We start from the raw sequence: 22,500 nt of genomic DNA, 5'->3' as shown, positions 1-22,500 counted from the left end.
CACAGACGCATTACAGATGGTGAACGCAGTTGCATTTTAAAAGGTTGCAGATACAACACATTCATTTGTCAGCATCGTTGTTCTTTTCATCATCGTTTATCATCATCATTGTGATACATACATAATATAATATAACATACGCCATTTAGCTGACGCTTCTTATCCAAAGCGACTTACATTGCAGTGAGTGCATACATTTCACTATATATGGTCCCAGCAGGAATCAGACCCACAACCTAAGCGTTGTTAGCGCCATGCTCTACCAACTGAGCCACAGAGGATCACATAAATGTAGTTGTTATCAGCCCAAAAAGTATTTTTCAAAGTGATCACATCCACCTTCAAACTATCCCTTTGTCTTCAGTGGGGAGTGATTATCAGTTCATGGATCAAACAAATCAGTTCTTTATAGTGGAACAACACTGTGCAACAAATATCAAACACAGAGTGACATTACCGTTAGTGAACGCAGCTCAACATCCAAGAGTTTGGTATCGAATGACAAACACAGCGCAACATTGCCATCGGTGAACGCAACTTGATATCAATCAGTCAGAGACCACAGGTCTGTTTGTTTGGAAATGTACCCTAACACTTTGTAACATTTCCAGCCAACATCACATGGCTCTGTCCTCAGCATCTCTTGACCTTCTGCTTTCCAGGGGACAAGAGAACAGGAGGAGGTGGTGGAGAAACTGAATCTTTTTCTGGATTTGCTTCAGTCATACAAAGTACGTTTGAGAGTAGTTATGATATGTGTTTGTGATAGCTATGTTGTACTTAACTGCCTTGTGTCAAACAAAGTGTGTGTGCATGTGTGTGTGTGTGTGTGTGTGTTGTAGGACCTGTGTGAGCGGCACGAGCATGGTGGTTTGATGGAGCACCAGCGCGCTCTGCAGAAGTACAGTGCCACCCGGAGGCAGGACCTCAACACTGCAGCCACATCACTGCACAAAGACCCGCGCAACGCCCAAATACTGGAGTCACGTCTCACACAGGTACACACACACACACACACACACACACACACACACACACACACACACGTTTACATTACATTTATGGCATTTAGCAGACGCCTATATCCAAAGCGACGTACAACAAATACATTTGTCTAAGTAAGTGAATCATCTATCCATCAGTCATCATAAGATAAAGTAATCAATGCTAGGACCAGGGGCCATAGCCAGTCACAATGCTAGAAGAAGGAAGAATTACTTCTTTTTAAAAAAAGTTTTTTTATGAATTTATTTACAGTAGAGAAACTTGTACAGGGGGCAGTGGGGATGAAGAGGTCTTTAGGAGGGACAGTTAAGATGTAGCCTGAAGAGATGGGTCTAGTAGGGAGGGGAGCTGCGAGCTGCTAGTGAAGGGTGCGAAGGAGGGGGGTGACATGGGAGAATTTAGGAAGATTGAACATCAGACGGGCGGCAGCATACTGCACACACACACACACACACACACACACACACACACACACATACACGCGCACACACACACGCACACCCACACGCACACACCCACACGCACACCCACACTGTCTCCCGGCAAAAGTTGAGTTCCAGTTTAAAATATAAAATTCACAAACCAGAACTCATAGCCCAGTACAGGGCTCCGGTACCAACCCTCTAGTAACAGGTTTGGACCATAGGGGTCCGGTGTAGGTTGGTGGTGGTTAGATTCACTCCACTGTTAACAGCCTAAAAATCCCATAGTTCCCCCAAATCTTCCTTCACTCCCTTCCAAATGCACTGAAAAGTCACCCCTATAAAACCGTGCATCGAAGCAAATGACCTCTATGGTTGACGGCTGCTCTAACCTTAATGAGTGCCAGTTGGTGTGGTTGCGGATAAAAGATTTATCGGTATGGACAATATACCCAATGGAGGTAAAAATAAGGGGCCAGATATAACCTTTCAGATCCTATGATATCACATGCACAGTAGCCTATAACTTTTTACATTACCAGGAAGAGTAATATGACTTATACTGAGTTCTACAATTTAGAGTAAAATGATAATACATCATTAAATTTCTTGAAACTGTTGCTTTAAATGCAGGATATGATGTTTAATTAATAATTCAAAGCATTACAGCATAGCTAAAATATCAATAAATGGGGTTACAGACAGCTTGATTAATTGTTAACATGATAATAGAAAAATGATATAAATTGAAAATAATAAAAACCTATCAGCATGTCTTACTACTAGTCAGTGAAGATTAGAGAGGCTTCGATTCCAAACCCCGTCGAGTTAGACCCGCTTCCTCTATCCGCCGTGTTTGTGGTCAGCTCGAGCTTCCTCTACCCAGCCAAGAGGCTCTGATTCCCCGCAGGGCTTCAGCCTTGCCCCTGACAGGCAAAATCCAGAAAAACTACTAAAATTATTTTCTTTTGGTATTGATTGAAGAATCCTGAATTCCAGACGATCCTGAACTCCCAATGTTCCGGAACTCCAATTGATCCTGAAATCCAAATGATTCTGAAATCCTGTGTCCAATATTATCTGTGAAACTGATGAGAACTCCTGTAACAATACTATATCCAAGGGGGTTCCTCTTAAAACAATAATACTTAGAAAACAACAAAACTATAATAATTGTTCCTTCGTGTGAAAACCTATGATAAATGCTCCTCAGAGTGAAAACCTATGATAATAGCTCCTCAGAGTGAAAACCTATGATAACTGCTCCTTAGAATGAAAACCTATGATAAATGCTCCTCAGAGTGAAAACCTATGATAAATGCTCCTTGGTACTACCTAAAGCCACAGCCCCAACAGCTAAGGGTTAAGCCCCGTGCTGAAAGAGAAGCTGTGGAGTTCTCAAATTTTGGTCTATTCCCTAAACCGAGTTCCAAATACTTATCAAGAAAACTCGTCTCCAAAAGTTGTTCAGCGGTGGCAATCCGTAAGTCAGAATATAATCAGAGTATGAGCTCCGGGCTTGGTCTCCAACACACTCAATCCTGCTCCAATGCCTCAAGTATTACGCTCTGCAGCGGGGGTGCGCGCGCCCAGCGAAATGCCCCAAGAAGCATGTTTTATACCTTGGCTAAGGTACCTCCCTGTCTGGGACATTACGTCGATGCCTGAATCACTGGGCTCAAGCCTGAATCATTGGGTCTATGTCTGGACATTGTCTATATCTGGATATTGCGGGTCTAGGTCTGCTTGCACAGTACATATCTATGTTTTGCATGCAGAACTTCTCTATCTGTTGTACATCTATGCCTTGGTTACAGTGCATCTATTACACTATTACACATCTTATTACACACTTCACATAGTTTGGTTCTCTGGTTGGTACACAGCAGGCCTGCAATGTTTTCCTTTCCAGAAGTCAAAAGATAAGAAGGTGGGGGCTGCTGTAGCTCCAAATGTAGCAACCCTGTGGTGAGGCCGCTATCCCTTCCCCCAACCAGTATGGCTTCCAGGCTCCATTATCAACGCACTTTCCTATCGTATAACATATAGTAATTAATCATGTTAAAAGCCTTAAAACCAGCAAATCGCTATATTCCTTATATTAATAATATCACACTTCACACAGCATATTTCTACTTGATTTTGGACGCCATGGCACTGTCCAGCTGGGGACTTTCCATCACCTGACCTGACCTTTAGACGGGTCTCACTTCCCATTTTCTCTCCTACAGCCGTTGCCCTTTGTACACATGACGCCAACTTTCCAAAGATATATTGCCTTGTCTCAGCAATCAACTCTGAGCAAGAATACACAGTTAAATATGGTTAATTCTAGCACTTTCTTTGTTAGTGGGCCCACTTTATACACAAGGCCTAAGCAGCTATAGTGACTCTGGGTCACACTTGCATTCTAATTCCTCTTATTTAGTTATGCAATTACACATATTGAAAACTACTCATTATTTGCAGGTTAAGTATATAGTTATATAGTTGCTCTACTTCTAAATCATTATACTTTCTTTAAGCAATTCTTGGATACATATTTATTTTTGGCCAACTTATCATTCCACTTAGTCCAGGAGGATAGAGTCGAGGAAGGGATCCATCCCTTCTTCCAGGTCTGGCATTTCAACAGACGGCAGGAGAAACTCATAGATGTCAGAGAGATCGATATCAAAAGACACTGCTCCTTCACGAGGGGGGGTCTGCATCATATCCTCCTCTAAGGTACCAACAACAATAACCTCTCTCTCGGGAACGGGGGTCTGCAGGGCAGCCTGAACTTCAGCCACCAATGCCGCAACTGTTTCCTCCATGACCGGTGTTGGTTTAGCCAATCCATTTCTGCGAGGGGGAGAGAGGTTAGGAGAGAGAGGATAGATGAGGGTAGCACGTAAGTGGGTACTAGGGGGTTCAGTTGCAGCCGGTGTATCCTCAGTCCAATCGTTCTGGACGGGTGAACTTTGACGGGAGGTTACTTCATCCAACACCACCCAGCCGGGTGGCAGTTCCACACTCTCCATTTCCTCCCCCACTGCGGGGTGGTAAACAAGATTTCTGATCAAATCCTCTGGTGTGCCCAAAGAGGCTGGTGAACCTGGCGTGGGTGATGGTGTATCCGCCTTCCTTTCCTGAGCCCTGTGGCTTTTATGTGGCCCTCCAATAGGTCTAAAACCCATACGTCTATCCATTCTACGCATTCTACTCATACGTTTCTCTAACCTTTGCCCACTAGGCCTAGCCCCTGGCCTATACTCAGAAACATCAGATTCAGAGTCAGTTGACTCGGTGTCAGTATCCGTGGTAGAGGTCAGTTCACTAGGCAGTCGTGACCTCCCAGCTATATGGGGTCTCAATTCTCGTCCAATGCTTACCGGCTTGGTCTCTATGGCCTTGCTTTCAGCTGAGTCTGGCTCTACCTCCTGGGTGTGTACGGGTAATTTCTCTCCCTCAGTGGATGCCTGCTTACAAAGTCTCACTGGTGCTCCGGCTCCCATCTCAAATGGCTTTGGTGTAATACGGTAGGTGTTCTCGGCTCCCCCATCCGTAGGCATTTCCTCCGGGATACATTCCCACAGCACATATTCTGATTTCTTACTACTGCTTGGGTAATTCTGAGTGTGGTGCTGAGGCCGGGTAAAGGCCATACTAGGCTCGCCCTCGGCGACAACACGCACACCCACACCCACACCCACACCCACACCCACACCCACACCCACACCCACACACCCACACACACACACACACACAGGTCAAATTCACCAGAGACAAGCAATCAACACCTGTGCAGGAACTGGCACGTTGAGTCCTCGCAAATATAGATAAAACTCACACTGCGCTTTCACCCGTTTCCCCCCCCCCCCCCATCTCTCTCCCCTACCTCTCTCTCCTTCTCTTCTCTCTGTCTTTCTCTCTGTCCCTCTATATGTCTCTATCTCTCCTTTCCTCTCTGCAGCAGGAGAATGTGATGGAGACCATGGAGTTGAGGAACTACTTCTCTCTGTTCTGTCTGCACCAGGAGACCCAGCTGATCCTCAACTACCTCCCCCTCACCTCTCCTATACTCACCTCCTTCATATGCTCCCAAGTCAAAGGACACACGGAGGTACACACACACACACACACACGCACACGCGCACACACACACACACACGCACACGCACACGCACACGCACACGCACACACACACACACACACACACACACACACACACACACACACACACACACACACACACACACACACACACACCTTCATCACTCAAACATATCCTTTTATAGCTTCTGATATTGGACTGATATGATGACGTTTCTGTGATTTCCTCTCTCTCCAGATGGGGGCGATGTGGGGCGACCTGGCCCCCAACCTGAGCACACTCCAGGGGACCTCCACCGATGTCGTCTCCCCTCCCTCCCCTCCCTCCCCTCCATCCCCCCCCAGACCCACACCCAGCCCCCGACTACCCTCCAGCCCCCAGCTACCCTCCAGCCCCAGACTACCCTATAGCCCCTGGTATCCCTCCAGCCCCCGACTACCCTCCAGCCCCAGATCCCTCTACTCTCTCAGCATCCCCTTCTCTCCCAGACCCCCCTCCACTGCCCTCAGCGAGGGAGACCTGAGGAGAACTGCTGCGTTCTTCCCCTAACCCTCAGCTAGCCAGTGGTGTCACAGCAGCAGCGGCCATTTTGACAACAACAAAAACAACAACAACAAATTGATGACACCATCAAACAGCGGTTCAAGTTCAACGGTTATTGTTGTCATGTGTCATGTGTGTGTGTCATGTGTACTATAGGACATAAGGAATGAAAGTGTGAAATGCTTACTTACACGCTCTCCTCTCAGTAAACCATGTGAAGTCACTGGAAAGGGATTTTTCTTCATTCACTCCTTTCAATCTGTATAGCAACTAGATACAGTAAGTTTCTGTCCTGTTAGGGCACCAGTTTGGGCACCAGTTAGGCACCAGTTAGACACCACCTAGGCACGAGTTAGACACCTGTTAGACACCAGTTAGGCACCACCTATGGGCACCAGTTAGACACCAGTTAGGCACCAGTTAGACACCAGTTATAGCACCACTTAGACACCAGTTTGGGCACCAGTTAGGCACCACCTAGGCAGCAGTTAGACACCAGTTATAGCACCAGTTAGGCACCAGTTAGACACCAGTTAGGCACTAGTTAGACACCAGTTAGACACTAGTTAGACACCAGTTAGACACTAGTTAGACACCAATTAGACACCAGTTAGACACCAGTTAGACACTAGTTAGACACCAGTTAGACACCAGTTAGACACTAGTTAGACACCAGTTAGGCACTAGTTAGACACCAGTTAGACACCAGTTAGACACCAGTTAGACACCAATTAGACACCAGTTAGACACCAGTTAGACACTAGTTAGACACCAGTTAGACACTAGTTAGACACCAGTTAGACACTAGTTAGACACCAATTAGACACCAGTTAGACACCAGTTAGACACTAGTTAGACACCAGTTAGGCACTAGTTAGTCCAGAGATAGGAAGAATAGTATGAAGAGAAATGAGGTAGTGGTCCATAGAAACCAAGGTAGAGAAGTCCACTATGTTTCTCAACAAATCATAATTGAAATTATTTTTTAATTTTTAATTAGTCAGTGAGTCTTGAAAAGTGCATACTTGCAGCTTGCTGGATATACTTTGTTGTTGTGTTTGCATTCTCTGATAGTATTGACTCGTGTCATTGAGGAGAGCATTGAAGAATGAAGAAGATGGCTTCAGAACTGTCGGATTCCATTAATTTCCTTTCACTTTATTGAAATGGTATTGTTTTTTTTTGTCTTTGTGTAATTAAATTGTACTTCAATTGTAACAGTTACATCTGATGGAATGGATTTCCTAAAGTTGTTAGGCCCACTATGTTCATGTTTATGCTAGTCTGGGCATCACCTTGGTGGTGAACGGAGCTACAGAAATACTTAATAAAATCTCGGATGAAAACGTAGATTTGTGAAGTTGTAGTCCGACTGGGTGCAATGTAATCGCTCAAATGAGCCAGGAGATGGCAGTATTGCACCGTAAACAACAACAAAAACAACAACAACAACAACTTGTTTCTAAAACAACTGCGTGATTTATTTGTAAGTTTGTCGACGTATTCCACAGATGATGACACGGGCTGCAGATATAACTGGCTCTGACCATCCTGAATGTTAAAACAACATGACCAGATAATTCACATTGGACATAAGTGATCTGCCGTACTAGGATGACTCGCTTTAGTACACAGGTGGTCCGTATTCTCGCGACAACTGCACACATCTCGTTCGCAGTGAAGGAGGGAGTTCCAAGTTTACTAACAGAAGAGGGAGAGAGAGAGAGAGCTGTCAAAACAAACAGTAAACTGTCAAGGTAAACCCAAGGTATACAACATATATATAAACTCATATATTCTGTAATGCGTCCCTGTAAAGTAAGCATGACTTCATGCTCTTATTATTTGTCCGGGTTTACTCACAAAACACATCACATGTGACCTGCCGGGCTGACTGAAACCAGCTAGGCTAACTAAGCTCAGCTAAAGTTGATAGCATGTGGTGTTTTGACAATTCCGTCAACAATGTAGCGATGTAAATACATGTATGTAAATAAACATGATAACCTTGACCAGGATATTTGTTGCACGCTGGCTTTGAATCACATCTTGTCGTGGTACAGCGGTTGAGCTAGCTATGTGTAAGACGAGCTAGCATGCACCGGCTTCCCTGCTACCTTACATTTACATTTACATTGATGGCATTTAGCAGACCCCTTTATCCAAAGCGACTTACAACAAATACATTTGTTTAAGTAAGTGAATCATCTATCCATCAGTCATCATAAGATAAAGTAATCAATGCTCGGACCAGGGGGCCGTAGGCAGTCACAATGGGAGAAGAAGGAAACCCTAACCCTTTTATATTAACAGGAGAGAAACTTGTACAGGGGGGTAGTGGGGGTGAAGAGGTCTCTAGGGTTAGGGTTAGTACAGGGGGGTAGTGGGGGTGAAGAGGTCTCTAGGGTTAGGGTTAGTACAGGGGGGTAGTGGGGGTGAAGAGGTCTCTAGGGTTGGGGTTAGGGTTAGTACAGGGGGGTAGTGAGGGTGAAGAGGTCTCTAGGGTTGGGGTTAGGGTTAGTACAGGGGGGTAGTGGGGGTGAAGAGGTCTCTAGGGTTGGGGTTAGGGTTAGTACAGGGGGGTAGTGAGGGTGAAGAGGTCTCTAGGGTTAGGGTTAGTACAGGGGGGGTAGTGGGGGTGAAGAGGTCTCTAGGGTTAGGGTTAGTACAGGGGGGTAGTGGGAGTGAAGAGGTCTCTAGGGTTCGGGCTAGTACAGGGCGGTAGTGGGGGTGAAGAGGTCTCTCGGGTTAGGGTTAGTATAGGGGGGTAGTGGGGGTGAAGAGGTCTCTAGGGTTGGGGTTAGGGTTAGTACAGGGGGGTAGTGGGGGTGAAGAGGTCTCTAGGGTTAGTACAGGGGGGTAGTGGGGGTGAAGAGGTCTCTAGGGTTAGGGTTAGTACAGGGGGGTAGTGGGGGTGAAGAGGTCTCTAGGGTTAGGGTTAGTACAGGGGGGTAGTGGGGGTGAAGAGGTCTCTAGGGTTAGTACAGGGGGGTAGTGGGGGTGAAGAGGTCTCTAGGGTTAGTACAGGGGGGTAGTGGGGGTGAAGAGGTCTTTAGGAGGGACCGTTAAGACATAGCCTGAAGAGATGGGTCTTCAATCTACGGCGGAAGATCAGTCGTGACTCTACTGTCTCTCTCAGTCTCCACACATTTCATTACAGCGTGTGTGTGTGTGATCAACATGGACGTAGAGGACGACACCACCGTTCTAGCGACGCTCAAGTCCTTCAACAGCTTCATCTCTCTCCCGGACACGTCTCAGAATCTGGGAGAGCCAGCCCAGGGGAAGAGCGACCTCCACAAGCAGTACATTCAGCGGCTAGAGGTGGGATTTGTTCCGCGTTCACGTTCAATGTAACAACAGTCGATTCACAGTCACTGTCAGCGTCATTTACCTACTCATTCATAGGTTAGTCGTTAGCTGGTTCGATCCCCGCTCCAGGAGGGATCTGGATGTGAGTTGGTGACTGGAGGGTTGCTGGCATCATATCCAGGTCCCTACCACTGCCGTTGTGCCCTTGAGCAAGGCACTTAACCCCGAATTGCTCCAGGGGCGCTGACTTGGCTGACCCTGTGCCCAGAGCCCAGCGCTCTGTTCTCCCTGGGGGGGTGTGCACGTGTGTTATCTCGGAGGAGGGGTGTGCAGTGCGTGTGTGTTGTCTCGGGGGGGGGGGGGGGTGCAAAAAGACCCATTCCAACAATTGATTTGAATTGATTGCATGGCAAATAAACAGTCTTTCTTTCTTTCTTTCTTTCTTTCTTTACCTTATACTGTATGTAGACAGTGCTTGAACTGGTTTTAGACAGAATGCACGGCGATGGATATGTTGGCTTTCACTGTAGGTGAAGGCTGCATTCAGAGTCTTAACTGCCATAAGTATAGTACTAATATACGCCATTTAGCTGATGCTTTTATCCAAAGCGACTTGCATTGCAGTGAGTGCGTACATTTCTCAGTATACATGGTCCCGGCGGGAATCAAACCCACAACCTTAGCGTTGTCTTAACGTTACTCTACCAACTGAGCCACAGAGGACCATGTGTGTAGTACCTATACATATACCTAGTACCTCTGACTGTGTGTATTGTCGTGTAGATGTTGGAGGCAGCAGAGAAGGTCCAGTCCAAGACCAAGTTCATTCATATGGACCAGGAGAAGAAGCAGATGGAGCTGAGCCACAAACGAGCCCGCATCGAACTGGAGAAGGTGGCTAGCCTCAGCGCACGAGACCTGGAGGTACGCACGCACACACACACACACATGCCTGGGGTGTAGCCTGGGATTGGAGGAGAGGACTGTTATATACAGTACAGTGCACTCACACACACACACAAACCACCATGCTCGTGCCGCTCACACAGGTCCTACAACACACACACACACACACACACACACACACGCACACTTAGCTTTTTTCCATTCTCTGCAGTGAAAGTGTTGTGGTTTTTAAAAGGGTATTAGCATATGGATCTTTGAAGGAGCAGAGTGTCCCATTAGATGTGTGTGTGTGAGCGCACAGCTCACTTTGCACCACTTGAGTGCTGCCTTTGGAAATAACACATCATTGTAGAGCGTGGACTCTGTGCAGGGTGGACAATACTTCTCAAAAAAGACAGGGACCAGGTTTGAATACTATGAACATGTATCCTTCCTTCCTTCCTTCCTTCCTTCCTCCCTGCCTTGAAGAAATCCCTGATCTGAAATGACTTGATTGGTAAAAGCAATGTAACCTGGTTACTACAAGGAAGGAAGGAAAGGAAAGGAAAGGAAAGGAAAGGAAAGGAAAGGAAAGGAATCAGGTAGGATGCATCTCTAAAGTATTGAAACAGGGCCAGTTCAACAGTTCACCCTGTGTTCCCGTGTTACAGCGCGAGGTGGACCGTAACCAGGACCTGCTGGGACGAATCAGGCGCCTGGAAGACAGGGAGGTGGAGTCAGCAAGGAGCCAATCAGAACAGGTTGAGGCCAAACAGGCTCTCCGCAGAAACATGGACAGCCTGAACAGGAGGTTGGAGGAGAGGGACGGCAGGCTGAACACAGCTAACCAGGTACACACACACACACACACACACACACACACACACACACACACACACACACACACACAAACTGGTGCAACGTTAACCCTAACCGTAACATTAACCGCAATGTAAAGTCCACATAACTAGGGTCACGTACATGAGGATGAAACATAGTAAACATTGCAGATAGAAATGTCATGAATAGAGCTGAAGGGATTCCTTACTCTCCCTCATATAAGCACTTGTGCTCTACATAGTACATATCTATCTGAACGCTCCGCAGCATTGTGCTCTGCTGAATGTGGCCTGTGTGTGGCCTGTCATCAAATCCAAACCTTATTTATATAGCATATTTCACGAGAGAGAGAGAGAGAGAGAGAGCATTGAGAGAGAGAGAGGGGCGCCTTTGTGAGTGTGTCATTTAAGGTATCAGTCCGTTGCCACAGTCTGTGTTGATTGAAATGTTGCTGGTTCTCCGTAGACCATCAGTGGCCTGAGGGATGAGATCCGGGAGCTGAAGCAGAAGATCCAGACTCAGGACAGCACCATCTCCACACAGGCTCTAGACAACCAGGGTCTACAGGAGCAAGTGGAGATGCAGCGCAAGTACGACACACACACACACACACACACACACACACACTCACAGGCATGCATGCATGCATCACATACGTAGTGTGAATACAACGGGCGTATTTGCATTCATCTGATTCCCTCCTCTCCGATTGGTCCTCCCTACAGGCAGTACCAGGAAGTGTCCCAGCTCTGTCAGAGCCTCCAGTCTGCCCAGTCCACCACCTCCGACCACGAGCTCAAGATTAAGGTAATGACAAACGACCCGGCGACCCAGCAAAACGACCCAGCCGCATTCCACCCCTACGGTCATCCTCACTGTTTTACGTACCGATATATCGGTCCAATATCGTTGGAATAGAAACCGACACAGGCCCAGGGGAGGCTGGTGGAGGTAGAATTCGGGGGACGGGACGGGAAGGGACTCATTGTAATGCATGGACTGGAATGCGGAATGGTATCAAACACATTGACCATCACCGGCCTCCCCCCGGTCACGCCCTACGCCAGTACAGTTTAGTTTCTTCTTCACAGCTCCGAGCGTGTCTGCCATCCCTCTATCCCTTCTCTAGTGTGTCGTTCTGAAGTAGAGTGGTGATTTGAAAGCAGTAAAGTGCTTCTTTGCCTTATCTCTGGGAAACGGCCTGAACACCAATTACCTGTTGGGTTTAAATGACGTCCTCTTGTTTTAAATGAGGATAATGCCGTTAGTTCGCTTCCATCTAGAGATGTGTTACACACACACACACACACACACACTATATTTCACCCTTGCTGGTTTTCAGCTGATCATTAAGTCTCTCTTTTTATGTGTGGAGAGGTGTGTGTGTGTGTGTGTGTGTGTTTGTGTGTTTGTGCGTGTGTGAGAAAGTGAATTGGAAAGTCAGCGGTGTGTTCTAAAGTGCTCGTTAGTGTGTCTCTGACTGCTCCACTCCTCTTTCTCCTTTCTGTCCTTTATTCTGTCCTTTATTCTGTCCGTAGTGTGTGTGTGTGACGCCAGGCTGGCTCTTAGCGTGGGCGAGAGGGCACGGGGTAATGGACCGCTGCCTGCTGATTCTTACAGCCTGCGTGCGTGTGTGTGTGTGTGTGTGTGTGTGTGCGTGTGTGTGCGTGTGTGTGTGTGACATAAGACTCTCCATCTCGTTTTCTCACCACCCACCTCTTGTCATCTCTTTGACTCTTACTTTCTCTCCTTTATATCACAACTTCTTCTCTCGCTTGCTCTTGTGATCTTTTTATGCTGTCTGACTCCCCCTCCCTCCCTCCCTCCCTCCCTCCCTCCCCTCCCTCCCTCCCCCTCCCCCTCCCTCCCTCCCCCTCCCTCCCTCTCCCCCCCCCCTCCCCTTCCCGTCTGTCTAGATGTTGGAGAGGCGTCTAGCCCTCCAGGAGCAGGACAGCGTCATAGTGAAGAACATGAGGTCAGAGGTGGCCAGGGTCCCAGACATGGACAAGGAGCTCAAGCACCTCCGGGAGGACAACGCCTACCTCAGGTAAGAACAGGACCCCTTCCGATTGTTCCGCAGCGGCCTCGAAAACAAACATCCAACCCCTCTGGCCACCATGGCCCAACTGCCCTCGGGGGGTGTACAAGTTGCCCTTTCCCGAGGCTACCGCCACGGGACTAAATTGGAACATCCCTCACCGGCCCTTTCTTGAATGTGATCGGACATCGGGGGCATAAGTCATACGCAATGTTTTATACATATGACAAATACCACTATTGAAGAGAGGATGCAAACGGCAGTTTAGCAATACCAATGTGATGTTCCAACACCCAAGAACCGAGCGTGTGACACTCCTTTTAACCAGACTATACAGTGATATTGAGAATGGTCCCGCACCGGCCAATTGGCTCGACTTGCGATTTAATTTACAGCATAGCTTTCTGGCTAGTATATTTATCTCAGGCCTATAAAAACAAATCAAAACTGAAAAGGTTAGGTGGTCCCCTGGCTGAGCTAGCAGGGAGAAGGTCTAGGCTATAGCGTCATTTCAGAGGTATTAGCCATGATTAGCAGCTTCATCTAGTTTTTACAGCTCTTTCTATGTCCATCTTGGGTTTTTGCAACTTAAATTACGCCTCTGATCAATAAATCTAGGTATTAGGTGGCAATTACACAATTTAAAAAAATTCTGTGTGTCATACAGAATCTCCCATTATTAAAGGCCCAATGTAACATTTCTCAGTATGATTTTTTTTAATAGACAACTTGCTTTAGGTATATTTACAATGTGGTGGCCTAATGGCCTTAGTGCCCTGGCATTTCGCTTAAGTGCCCTAACAAATTAAAAAAAAACCAATACAAAAGTTCCGGCTACACAGCTATTACATACCTACCTCAGGTAATAACACAGCTATTACACATCTGCCTCAAGTAATAACACAGCTATTACCAACCTTCCTCAGGTAATTACATAGCTATTACACACCTGCATCAGGTACTACCAACAGCTGATTCTCCAGGCTCTCTCTTTTTCTAATCTTGTTTCCTCTCCTCTCCCTCCCCCGTGCCGTCCCTTGTTCTGTGCCCCAGAGAGACGAGAGAGAACAGCACCCTGCTGAAGGAGGAGGTGGAGGGGTTGAGGAGGAAGCTGGAGAGGATGGAGAAGACCAATGAAGAGATGGTCAACATGGAGCTGGAGAAGGAGGTGTGTGTGTGTGTGTGTGTGTGTGTGTGTGTGTGTGTGTGTGTGTGTGTGTGTAAAGTATGATAGCTGAGATACACTCACACACACACACACACACACACACACACACACACACACACAAACTCACAGATCAGACAATTCGAAAAGAGACCAGTTGCAGCGCTTTTGTGAACCTGGCTGTTGGCTGTTGACGATCCCTAATCTCTGCCTGTTGATCTGTTCCTCCCCTCCTGCAGAAGCTGTCTCAGCAACTACAGGCCTGGGAGAACCTGGGACAGTCTACTGGACTCAACATATGGTGTGTGTATTTGTGTTTATGTGTGTGTGTTTAAGCCTTCATTCCCCTTGCCCGTACGTTCTATCTACCCACGGTGAAGCGTGTTTAACCCAAAGTACCCAAAGTCTCTGTTCGAAACATTCCCTTCTCTAGTTTTCACATGAATTGGGTCGACGTCGTATTGAAACAGCAATCGCCGCCCTTCACCTGTGTAAGACTCTGGAGCAACACCAGGGGGAGCTGTGGTTATGAGAATCGTTGGTCTCATAGTCCCGGTCTCTGGTCTCTCTGCTCTCGAGAACAACGCCAACACGATGTCGCATATGGAGAGTGTGTGTACGCGTAGAAGGGTGGCTGGAGGTGCGTGAGTGTGTGTGTGTGTGTGTGTGTGTGCGTGGGAGGGAAAGAGAGGAGAGAAGACAGGATGAGAGGGAGAGAAACCCCTGCGAATGAGCTGTTAGTAGCGCCTGAAGCAGGTGTGCAGTAACGTGTGTTATCACGTGCACGTGCGTGCGCGCGCCCTCCGAAAGGCCGTAACGAGAGAATGATGGCGTGTTGGCCGTACGAGCAGCGAGGCAGATGAGACACGTTACACACACTGCGCCTCGCCTGTCTGTCACACACACAACACACACACACACACACACACACACACACACACACACACTTAGAATCATTTTTCCCTCCTGAGTCACTCAGTCCCCTGATTTAAAGCGAATGTTAAATGAAGCACACAGACACACACACACACACACCCACACACACAATCACCATCGCCATCGCCATCTCTAAAACCGCAGTCTATTTGATATGTGATGGGTGTCAGCGTGAGGGGGCAGTTCACTTCATTATTGGCTGTAAGCCTCAAACAAGATGAAAAGAACAGGGGAAAAAAAAAAAAGCTCCCACTTCTGAAGTCCTTTCGCTTCATCTATTATGATGAGTTAACTTCACTGTGAGATCATTCTCGTCGTCAAATCACCATTCAATTATGGATGCTACAGGGTACGAGTCTCCCCTTCCGCCGCGTAGGCGGTGCAGCCCCCCCCCCCTGCATTTTTACCCGAGCCAAACAGTACATTTGGGGGTTACATACCGGTGTACATGCTTAAATAGGGATTACGGCGGAGCTCCGCGCGTTAAATAGTTGAGCGATTTTTTTTTTTTTTTAAATTTTTTTTTTGAAAGAGGTTAAAACTTTCCACAGACAGATTCTGTGGAGATTTCTGTTCCAATAAAGTGGGAAGGTTACAGTTACAGATTGAATAGGAGAAAATGAGAAGCTGGTTGATGGCTGTCGTCTGCTTATTAGACAGCGGAGTTCCTGGCGGAGGGTTCATTTGAGGAGAGGGTGCGTGGGGGAGTGAGTGAGATGTACGGTGCGGGTGATGAAATTGAGAAGTGGCGAACGCTGCGTTTGAGGGGAAAAGTTGAGCTGTTTGAATGAGATGTCACGGCGATTAGATGAAAAGTTGTCGGGGTTGTCTGAATCCGACAGGTAGGGACAGATGGTATTGCAGTGAATTTCATTCTGCTACGCTGGCTAATAATGCCGTGTGTGTGTGTGTGTGTGTGTGTGTGTGTGTGTGTGTGTGTGTGTGTGTGTGTGTGTGTGTGTGTGGCAAATTTCATCCTGCTACGCTGGCTAATAATGCCAAGTGTGTGTGTGTGTATAGCAAATTTCCTTCTGCTACGCTGGCTAGTAATTCCAACTGTGTGTGTGCGTGCGTGCGTGCGTGGGTGCGTGTGCTCACATCCCACTGAACTAGAGGTCTTTAAACTCGATAGATCAGGGGGGGGTCACAAGGTCATAAGGTCACAAAGCAGGATCAGGGCGTTAACGAGCAACACTTGGGCCGCCTGGGGATTACCTATTACGATGAAGGTGTTACACGGGGGGGCTCTTCTTTCAGCCAGGTAAATCACCATAGCAACGAGTCCCGAAGCTCTTCACCTGCACGTCGATCTAACATGGACGTGTGCTAATGTCCATGCCCTTATCTCCACTCTCCACTACTCAAGTCTGGGTTGATATATACGCCATTCAGCTGACGCTTTCACCCAAAGCGACTTACATTGCAGTGAGCGCATACAATTTTCAGTACATACGGTCCCAGCAGGAATCGAACCCACAACCGAAGCGTTGTTAGCGCCACGCTCTACCAACTGAGCCACAGAGGGACGGGCGTCGGACCAGGAGCCACCTTCATGACGTTGGCGAAGCTTGAATTTAAAAGTTGGGCTAACTGAAGCAAGCCGTCTTTGAGTCATCCTTTGAGTCAAGCCGTATTTGAGTCATCCTTTGAGTCAAGCCGTATTTGAGTCATCCTTTGAGTCAAGCCGTATTTGAGTCATCCTTTGAGTCAAGCCGTCTTTGAGTCATCCTTGTTTGTTGTCGGCTGGCGCCAGGACGTAGGCTCATCCCTCTGGCGTATACGTTCTGGACCGGAACAGTACACACCGGAGCTTGGCCAATCGTTTCCCCCCCCCCCCCCCCCCCCCCCGACTACTGCTCTGAACCCAACATTGATAAATGTTTGAATTATAAACTGTTAACCCCCCGCGCTCCCCCCCCCGCCGCCGTCAGAACCGTGATGTACTGTCGCTGTAATTATTTCGCCCCGCTCGCTGAGAAACGGATCGTCGAAGAAGGAAGATGTTTGAAGTCGCTGGGAACACAGTTTCTTTTGAAGAGTTTTGCGTAGCTCGAGGAATACTTTTTAAGACTCCAAGTGGCGGCTAATTGAGCTAGCGCTAGCTCGTTCAGGTAAGCCTGAGGGTCGGATAAAAGCTCTTTAACTGTGTGTGTTTTCTCGATAACACCAAACTGGCGTCTGATGTCAGTTTTTGCCCGCTAATTAGACCTCATCCTCCCTTTCTTTCTTATTTTCTCTCTTTCTCTACCTCTCGCTCTCTTTACCTTTCTCTCCTACTGAGGCTCTCTCTGAAGCTTATCAGGACGTTTTCTGTCGACACGAGGGTGTGCTTCCTCTTATCACCGGGGTCTTCAAAGCTGAGAAGGGGCAATTAATAAAGTTTTATTGAATCTTCCAAAGGGGAATGGACAGTAAAAGAATAGGGATTTTTTTTTTTTTTTATGTGAGAAGAGAATGTGCAAAAACAATATTTGCTATGTGTGTGTGGTTTGAGGTGTGTATGTGGCAGTGTGTGTGTGTGGCAGTGTGTGTGTGTGTGTGTGTGGCAGTGTGTGTGTGTGTGTGGCAGTGTGTGTGTGTGTGTGTGTGGCAGTGTGTGTGTGAGTGTGGCAGTGTGTGTGTGGCAGAGCGTAGGCGTGTTCTCAGCGTGTTCTTTTTGATTACCACGGTGCTCCCGTGAAGTAGCCCCCTCTATGTGCCAATCGATGCTTTTCCTATTCTGTGTGTGTGTGTGCGCGCATACGTGGCTGTGTGTTCTATCGACGCCGCTCCTATGGAGTTGGTTTGCTACGGGTCGGAGTTTGATTCCACTGGTATTTAGTCCCCTGCTCTCTTTCCATCTTTCTCCCGCTTCTTCGTCATTTTATTCCCTCTCTCCCCCACAGCTCGTTTGATAAAAGGATATGGAAATGCCACCACTTTCCGGCATCTTCCGCTCCCTCTCCTGCGCGCTCTATTGAATTTCGTGCGCTGTTTGTTTGTGTTTGAATATTTGCCCTGATTTTTGTTTGCAGGTGGTCTCTCTAATTGTGTGTGTGTGTGTGTGGGTGTGGGGGTGTTGTGTGTGGGTGTGGGGGTGTTGTGTGTGGGTGTGTACACAATCACGTTTGTGCCAACCCTCTTGTTTTGTTGTCCTCAACAGGAAACCAGAGGATTTGTCCAGAGAGGTCATTCAGATTCAGCAGAGAGAGATTGCCCTAAAACAACAGAACTACACACTCACCAGCAGGTAACACACACACACACACACTGCTGAGTCATCTAAACCAACGCACACGCCAAGCCTGGAATTTCATTTTTTGAGGACAAGGCCACCATGGCCTTGGAAAGGGCACAATTTGTTCGGGCGCTAAGGCCATCAGGTCATCGCGCACATTTAGCATGAGTCATACCAATCGGACGTCCACAGGCGCGATGTGACACTATAGCAAAATAACTGGTATTGTGAAACCCACGCCCTCCTCCTTCACAGACTTCTCCAAAATGTCTGTTTTTAACATAATAGCGTTGTTACAATTTTCATCACTACCACAATTGTTTTTTTTAAATCTCCAAGTCACAACCTGAGGTGCAATTAACACCTGCCCACTGTCGCTTTTACCCTCGTCCCCCGAGACAACACACACGCACTGCACACCCCCCCTCCGAGACAACACACGTGCACACCCCCAGGGAGAACAGAGCTCTGGGTACAGGGTCAGCCATATTCCGGCGCCCCTGGAGCAGTTAGGGGTTAAGTGCCTTGCTCAAGGGCACAACGGCAGTGGTCAATAACATGTATTCGCATAATCAATGCACGATTACATGTGAATAGAATCAGTCAATCAAGCTCTATTTATATAGCGCCTTTCATACAAAATTGCAATACAAGGTGCTTAACAGTAAAATTGAAAATACATAAGTACAGAACATACAAGCATACATACATATATACATACATGCATATAGAATAGTAATAGAAATAATAATGGATTAAGAGAAAATAATGGTCAGTAAAAAGAAAACAAATATAGAAGTGGGTTAAGAGAAAGCTAAGCTAAAAAGGTGTGTCTTGGGGTTTCTTTTAAAAGAGTTTATGGATTGGGACACCCTGAGCTCATGAGGTAGGTTCTTCCAGAGGCGAGGACCATAGACACTAAAAGCTGCCTCCCCGTATGTCTTTGTCCCCGCCCCGGGTATGACGAAGAGACCAGTGTCAGAGGACCTGAGAGGTCTCGATGGACTGTAAACTGAAAGCATATCTGACAGGCGTTCAGGCGCTAGACCATTTAGTGATTTGAATACCAGTAAAAGGATCTTGAAATCAATTCTAAAACTGACAGGCAAGCAATGAAGAGACTTTAAGACAGGAGAGATGTGTGTTCTTCGTCAGGTTTTGGAAAGCCAGCACGCACCCAGCCAAGAACCCCCCCCACACACACACACACACACTCCCAGTCTATTTATGACCTCTCCTTCCGTATGGAGGATACAGCACGTGTGTCTGCGTATGTGTGATGTTAATGACCTGGGATGTTGATAACAATACAGACAGTGGGCGGTCGATGCGTAACGATGGTGATAATGGATGAGTCAACTCTCCCGTGTGTGTGTGTGCGTGTGTCTGGCGGGTTTATGGAATCTACCTTCCAGTTATGAGTGGCTAACTGACGGACTGTAATTATTTGCACCCAGGCTGCGAAAAAAACCGACCGCGCTTACCCGTCATCACACCCGTGTATCGAAAACGTAGGCTAAATGTGCCGTATCTGACAGAGTAGGCTTTTTTATTAATGGTGTAATAGAGTAGAACGTCCTCCATGTTCCTATCAAACTCCACCGGAACGCTCCATTTAGCCGGTGAAATCTAAAAACGGAGATTTATTCGTTTTCCTCCTCTTTCTCACTGGTTTGCATCCCTGTGAGCTGAGACAGAGGCACTCGAAATGTCTTTGCATCCACATTCATCTCCCCTACCGTCACCACGGTGCCTGAGAGGAACCACACGCTGGGCGATGGAGATCAGCTCCGAGAGAAGGACAGAACCCCGTCTGGACCGAGTGGAAGACGAGATTGGTTCGCGATGGATCAGTGGGTGGGGCTGAGGTCGTTGTCGCTAGGTAGAGACGGTGAAAAGTAGCCAGGGTACGATTTCATTGGTGTCATTAATTGACCAGATATGTCCAGTCATATTCAAGAAATAGCAGGTTGGTGGGGGGGATGTGTTTTTAGGGGTTTTATCTCTGGAAAACATATGCCAGCCTTTTGAAAAGGCAATTTGTAATCTCTGAGGGCACTTGGGCCACGGTGGCCGGCAGACTTGAATTTTTTCCAAGGGCATTGCGGCCAATCAGTAGGGCTCCCACGGCGGGTAAACTCCTGCCCTGACACACACACACACACACACACACACACACACACTCTCATTAACTTTAATGTCTCTGAGTGTGAGGCTTCATTGGAGGTAAAGGCCGTCAGTCCTACTGTATCAAACGCTCCATTGAGCATCTGCTAGCGGTAGCATTTAGCTCGCTACATTGCATTTCTGCTTTCTCTGCCTCTCTCACAACCTCAGTAGCTGCGGAATTAGAATGGAGAGAGACACTGAATCAGCCAATACCAGACACTGAATCAGCCTAGACCAGACACTGAATCAGCCAATACCAGACACTGAATCAGCCAATACCAGACACTGAATCAGCCTAGACCAGACACTGAATCAGCCAAGACCAGAGCCGTAGTTTACACATGACTTCATTCTACGTGGAATGCGACTGTGACTATTGGAATGCAACCATAGAGATGTAACAACACTGGTCAGCGCTCTCTGATCATTCAGAGAGTCTGTACACCACTGAGAGAGAGTTTGATTTCTATGTTCTACAATGCCTTGGCATTCTCTGGCATCTGGAGACTTTTCTTTTCAAGGTTTTAGCCATAGAAATAGATGGTGGTTCTATCTGTGAGACTAGCACTTTCATATACCTAGTGTGGTTCTCTTGGCTTCAAGGATAGTCTTTCCCCTTCTCTCTCTTTTTTGTGTCTTCCCCGGTCCCTGTCCAAGTTCCTCTGTGTTTCTTCACCCCATCTCTCTCTCTCCATCTTTCTCCCCATCTCTCTGTCCCTCTCCCTCTCTCTCTCTCCCTTTCTCTCCCCATCCCTCTCTCCCTCTCTCCCTCTCTGTCATGTGTCCAGTAGAGCGTTATTCTCCCTTAATTGTCGGACAGTTAATCCTGTTTACTCGTCCTGACCGTGCGAGCTTTGCGGCGGTAACCTAGCCTAGCAGAGGTGTTGCTTGAAGTTGACGCTCAGAAATGTTAAGTACTGGACATTTTCTCAATTTCGTCCGTGAAATTATTCAAGCCAGTTTCGAAGTTCCCTCTGTTCCAATATAAATATCATATCCTGGAATATCATTGCAGATGAATTTTTGTGAGGGGGATATACAGTAGCGACTTCGGTTTTGTTTCCCGCTGTTTCAAACGAGTCAATAGATTTCACACGCTCTCGCGGTCGCGTAGATGAGCAACGTGGGAGACGACACGAATGTTGACTTTTACTGTTGATGGCTTTCAAAGAGTTCCATTACAAAAGGAATGGATATTTGATCTCTTTCATTTTAAAAACACGATACAGCAACAGCAATTAACATTTCAAATCGCGAGTTTGATAATAGAACCACTACATGGACGAAATGTGTGCTTGCTTGAACAAGAATTATAACCTTCCGGTACATGAATCTGCATCCATCCATCTGTGTAGGCACTACTTTGGTTTTAAATCCAGCAAGGACAGAGTTTTTATCAGTTCTAAAAAAAGCAATAGTCAGGCAATGCTGGCATTTTTGGAATGTAAAAAGATTAAAAGATCTTACTACCAAAGAGCACATTGTGACTCATTGTTAATGCAAGGGCATTGGGTCAAGTGTTAATGTACACGTTTGGAACACAAATGATCATGCACTTTGGAGGGAGATAGTTAAAGATAAATTTGAGGTCCTTAAAAATGACTTAAGTGCTTGAAAAAGTGCTTAAAAGTCCATTGAATTCGACTTGCGTGTGTGTGTCTGCGTGCGCGTGTGTGCGCGCGCGTGCGCTAATTAGACTCATCTTGACTGTTAGAACCGTGTAGACCAGGGCTTGAGCCTGTCAGGACAGCTGGGATGTGTGTGTGTGCGCGTGAGACTCAAGTCTGGAGATCAGACAAACGAGCACTTAAGACGGCGTTCATTAGCTAACGAGCTTCTCTCCTCTGATGAGCGTATTGTGCTAATTATGAA

The 22,500-nt window shown here is 47.1% G+C and overlaps 2 protein-coding genes across 2 annotated transcripts in view; both read left to right on the top strand.

Moving 5' to 3' along the window:
• The window catches only part of LOC310822041 (sorting nexin-8-like), a gene marked incomplete at both ends in the record, with an annotated part of 11,958 nt that extends 5,886 nt beyond the window's left edge, over nt 1–6,072 (top strand). Inside the window, 4 exons of the mRNA XM_083694330.1 lie at nt 663–731; nt 843–998; nt 5,383–5,532; nt 5,761–6,072. Of these exons, the coding sequence (XP_083550456.1) occupies nt 663–731; nt 843–998; nt 5,383–5,532; nt 5,761–6,072 (687 nt within the window). The remainder of the gene's footprint in view (nt 1–662; nt 732–842; nt 999–5,382; nt 5,533–5,760) is intronic.
• A 1,680-nt stretch (nt 6,073–7,752) lies between these two features.
• The window catches only part of mad1l1 (mitotic arrest deficient 1 like 1), a gene marked incomplete at its 3' end in the record, with an annotated part of 43,351 nt that continues 28,603 nt past the window's right edge, over nt 7,753–22,500 (top strand). The window contains exons 1-10 of the mRNA XM_083694329.1: nt 7,753–7,823; nt 9,227–9,390; nt 10,162–10,302; nt 10,935–11,114; nt 11,569–11,693; nt 11,829–11,910; nt 13,020–13,150; nt 14,195–14,309; nt 14,546–14,607; nt 18,385–18,471. Of these exons, the coding sequence (XP_083550455.1) occupies nt 9,247–9,390; nt 10,162–10,302; nt 10,935–11,114; nt 11,569–11,693; nt 11,829–11,910; nt 13,020–13,150; nt 14,195–14,309; nt 14,546–14,607; nt 18,385–18,471 (1,067 nt within the window). The 5' untranslated portion in view covers nt 7,753–7,823; nt 9,227–9,246. The remainder of the gene's footprint in view (nt 7,824–9,226; nt 9,391–10,161; nt 10,303–10,934; nt 11,115–11,568; nt 11,694–11,828; nt 11,911–13,019; nt 13,151–14,194; nt 14,310–14,545; nt 14,608–18,384; nt 18,472–22,500) is intronic.

Source organism: Argentina silus (assembly GCF_951799395.1).
Source record: "Argentina silus genome assembly, chromosome: 22".
NCBI lineage: Eukaryota > Metazoa > Chordata > Actinopteri > Argentiniformes > Argentinidae > Argentina > Argentina silus.
The sequence above is the reverse complement of the archived record's forward strand: the minus strand, read 5'-3'. Positions and strand labels throughout refer to the sequence as shown.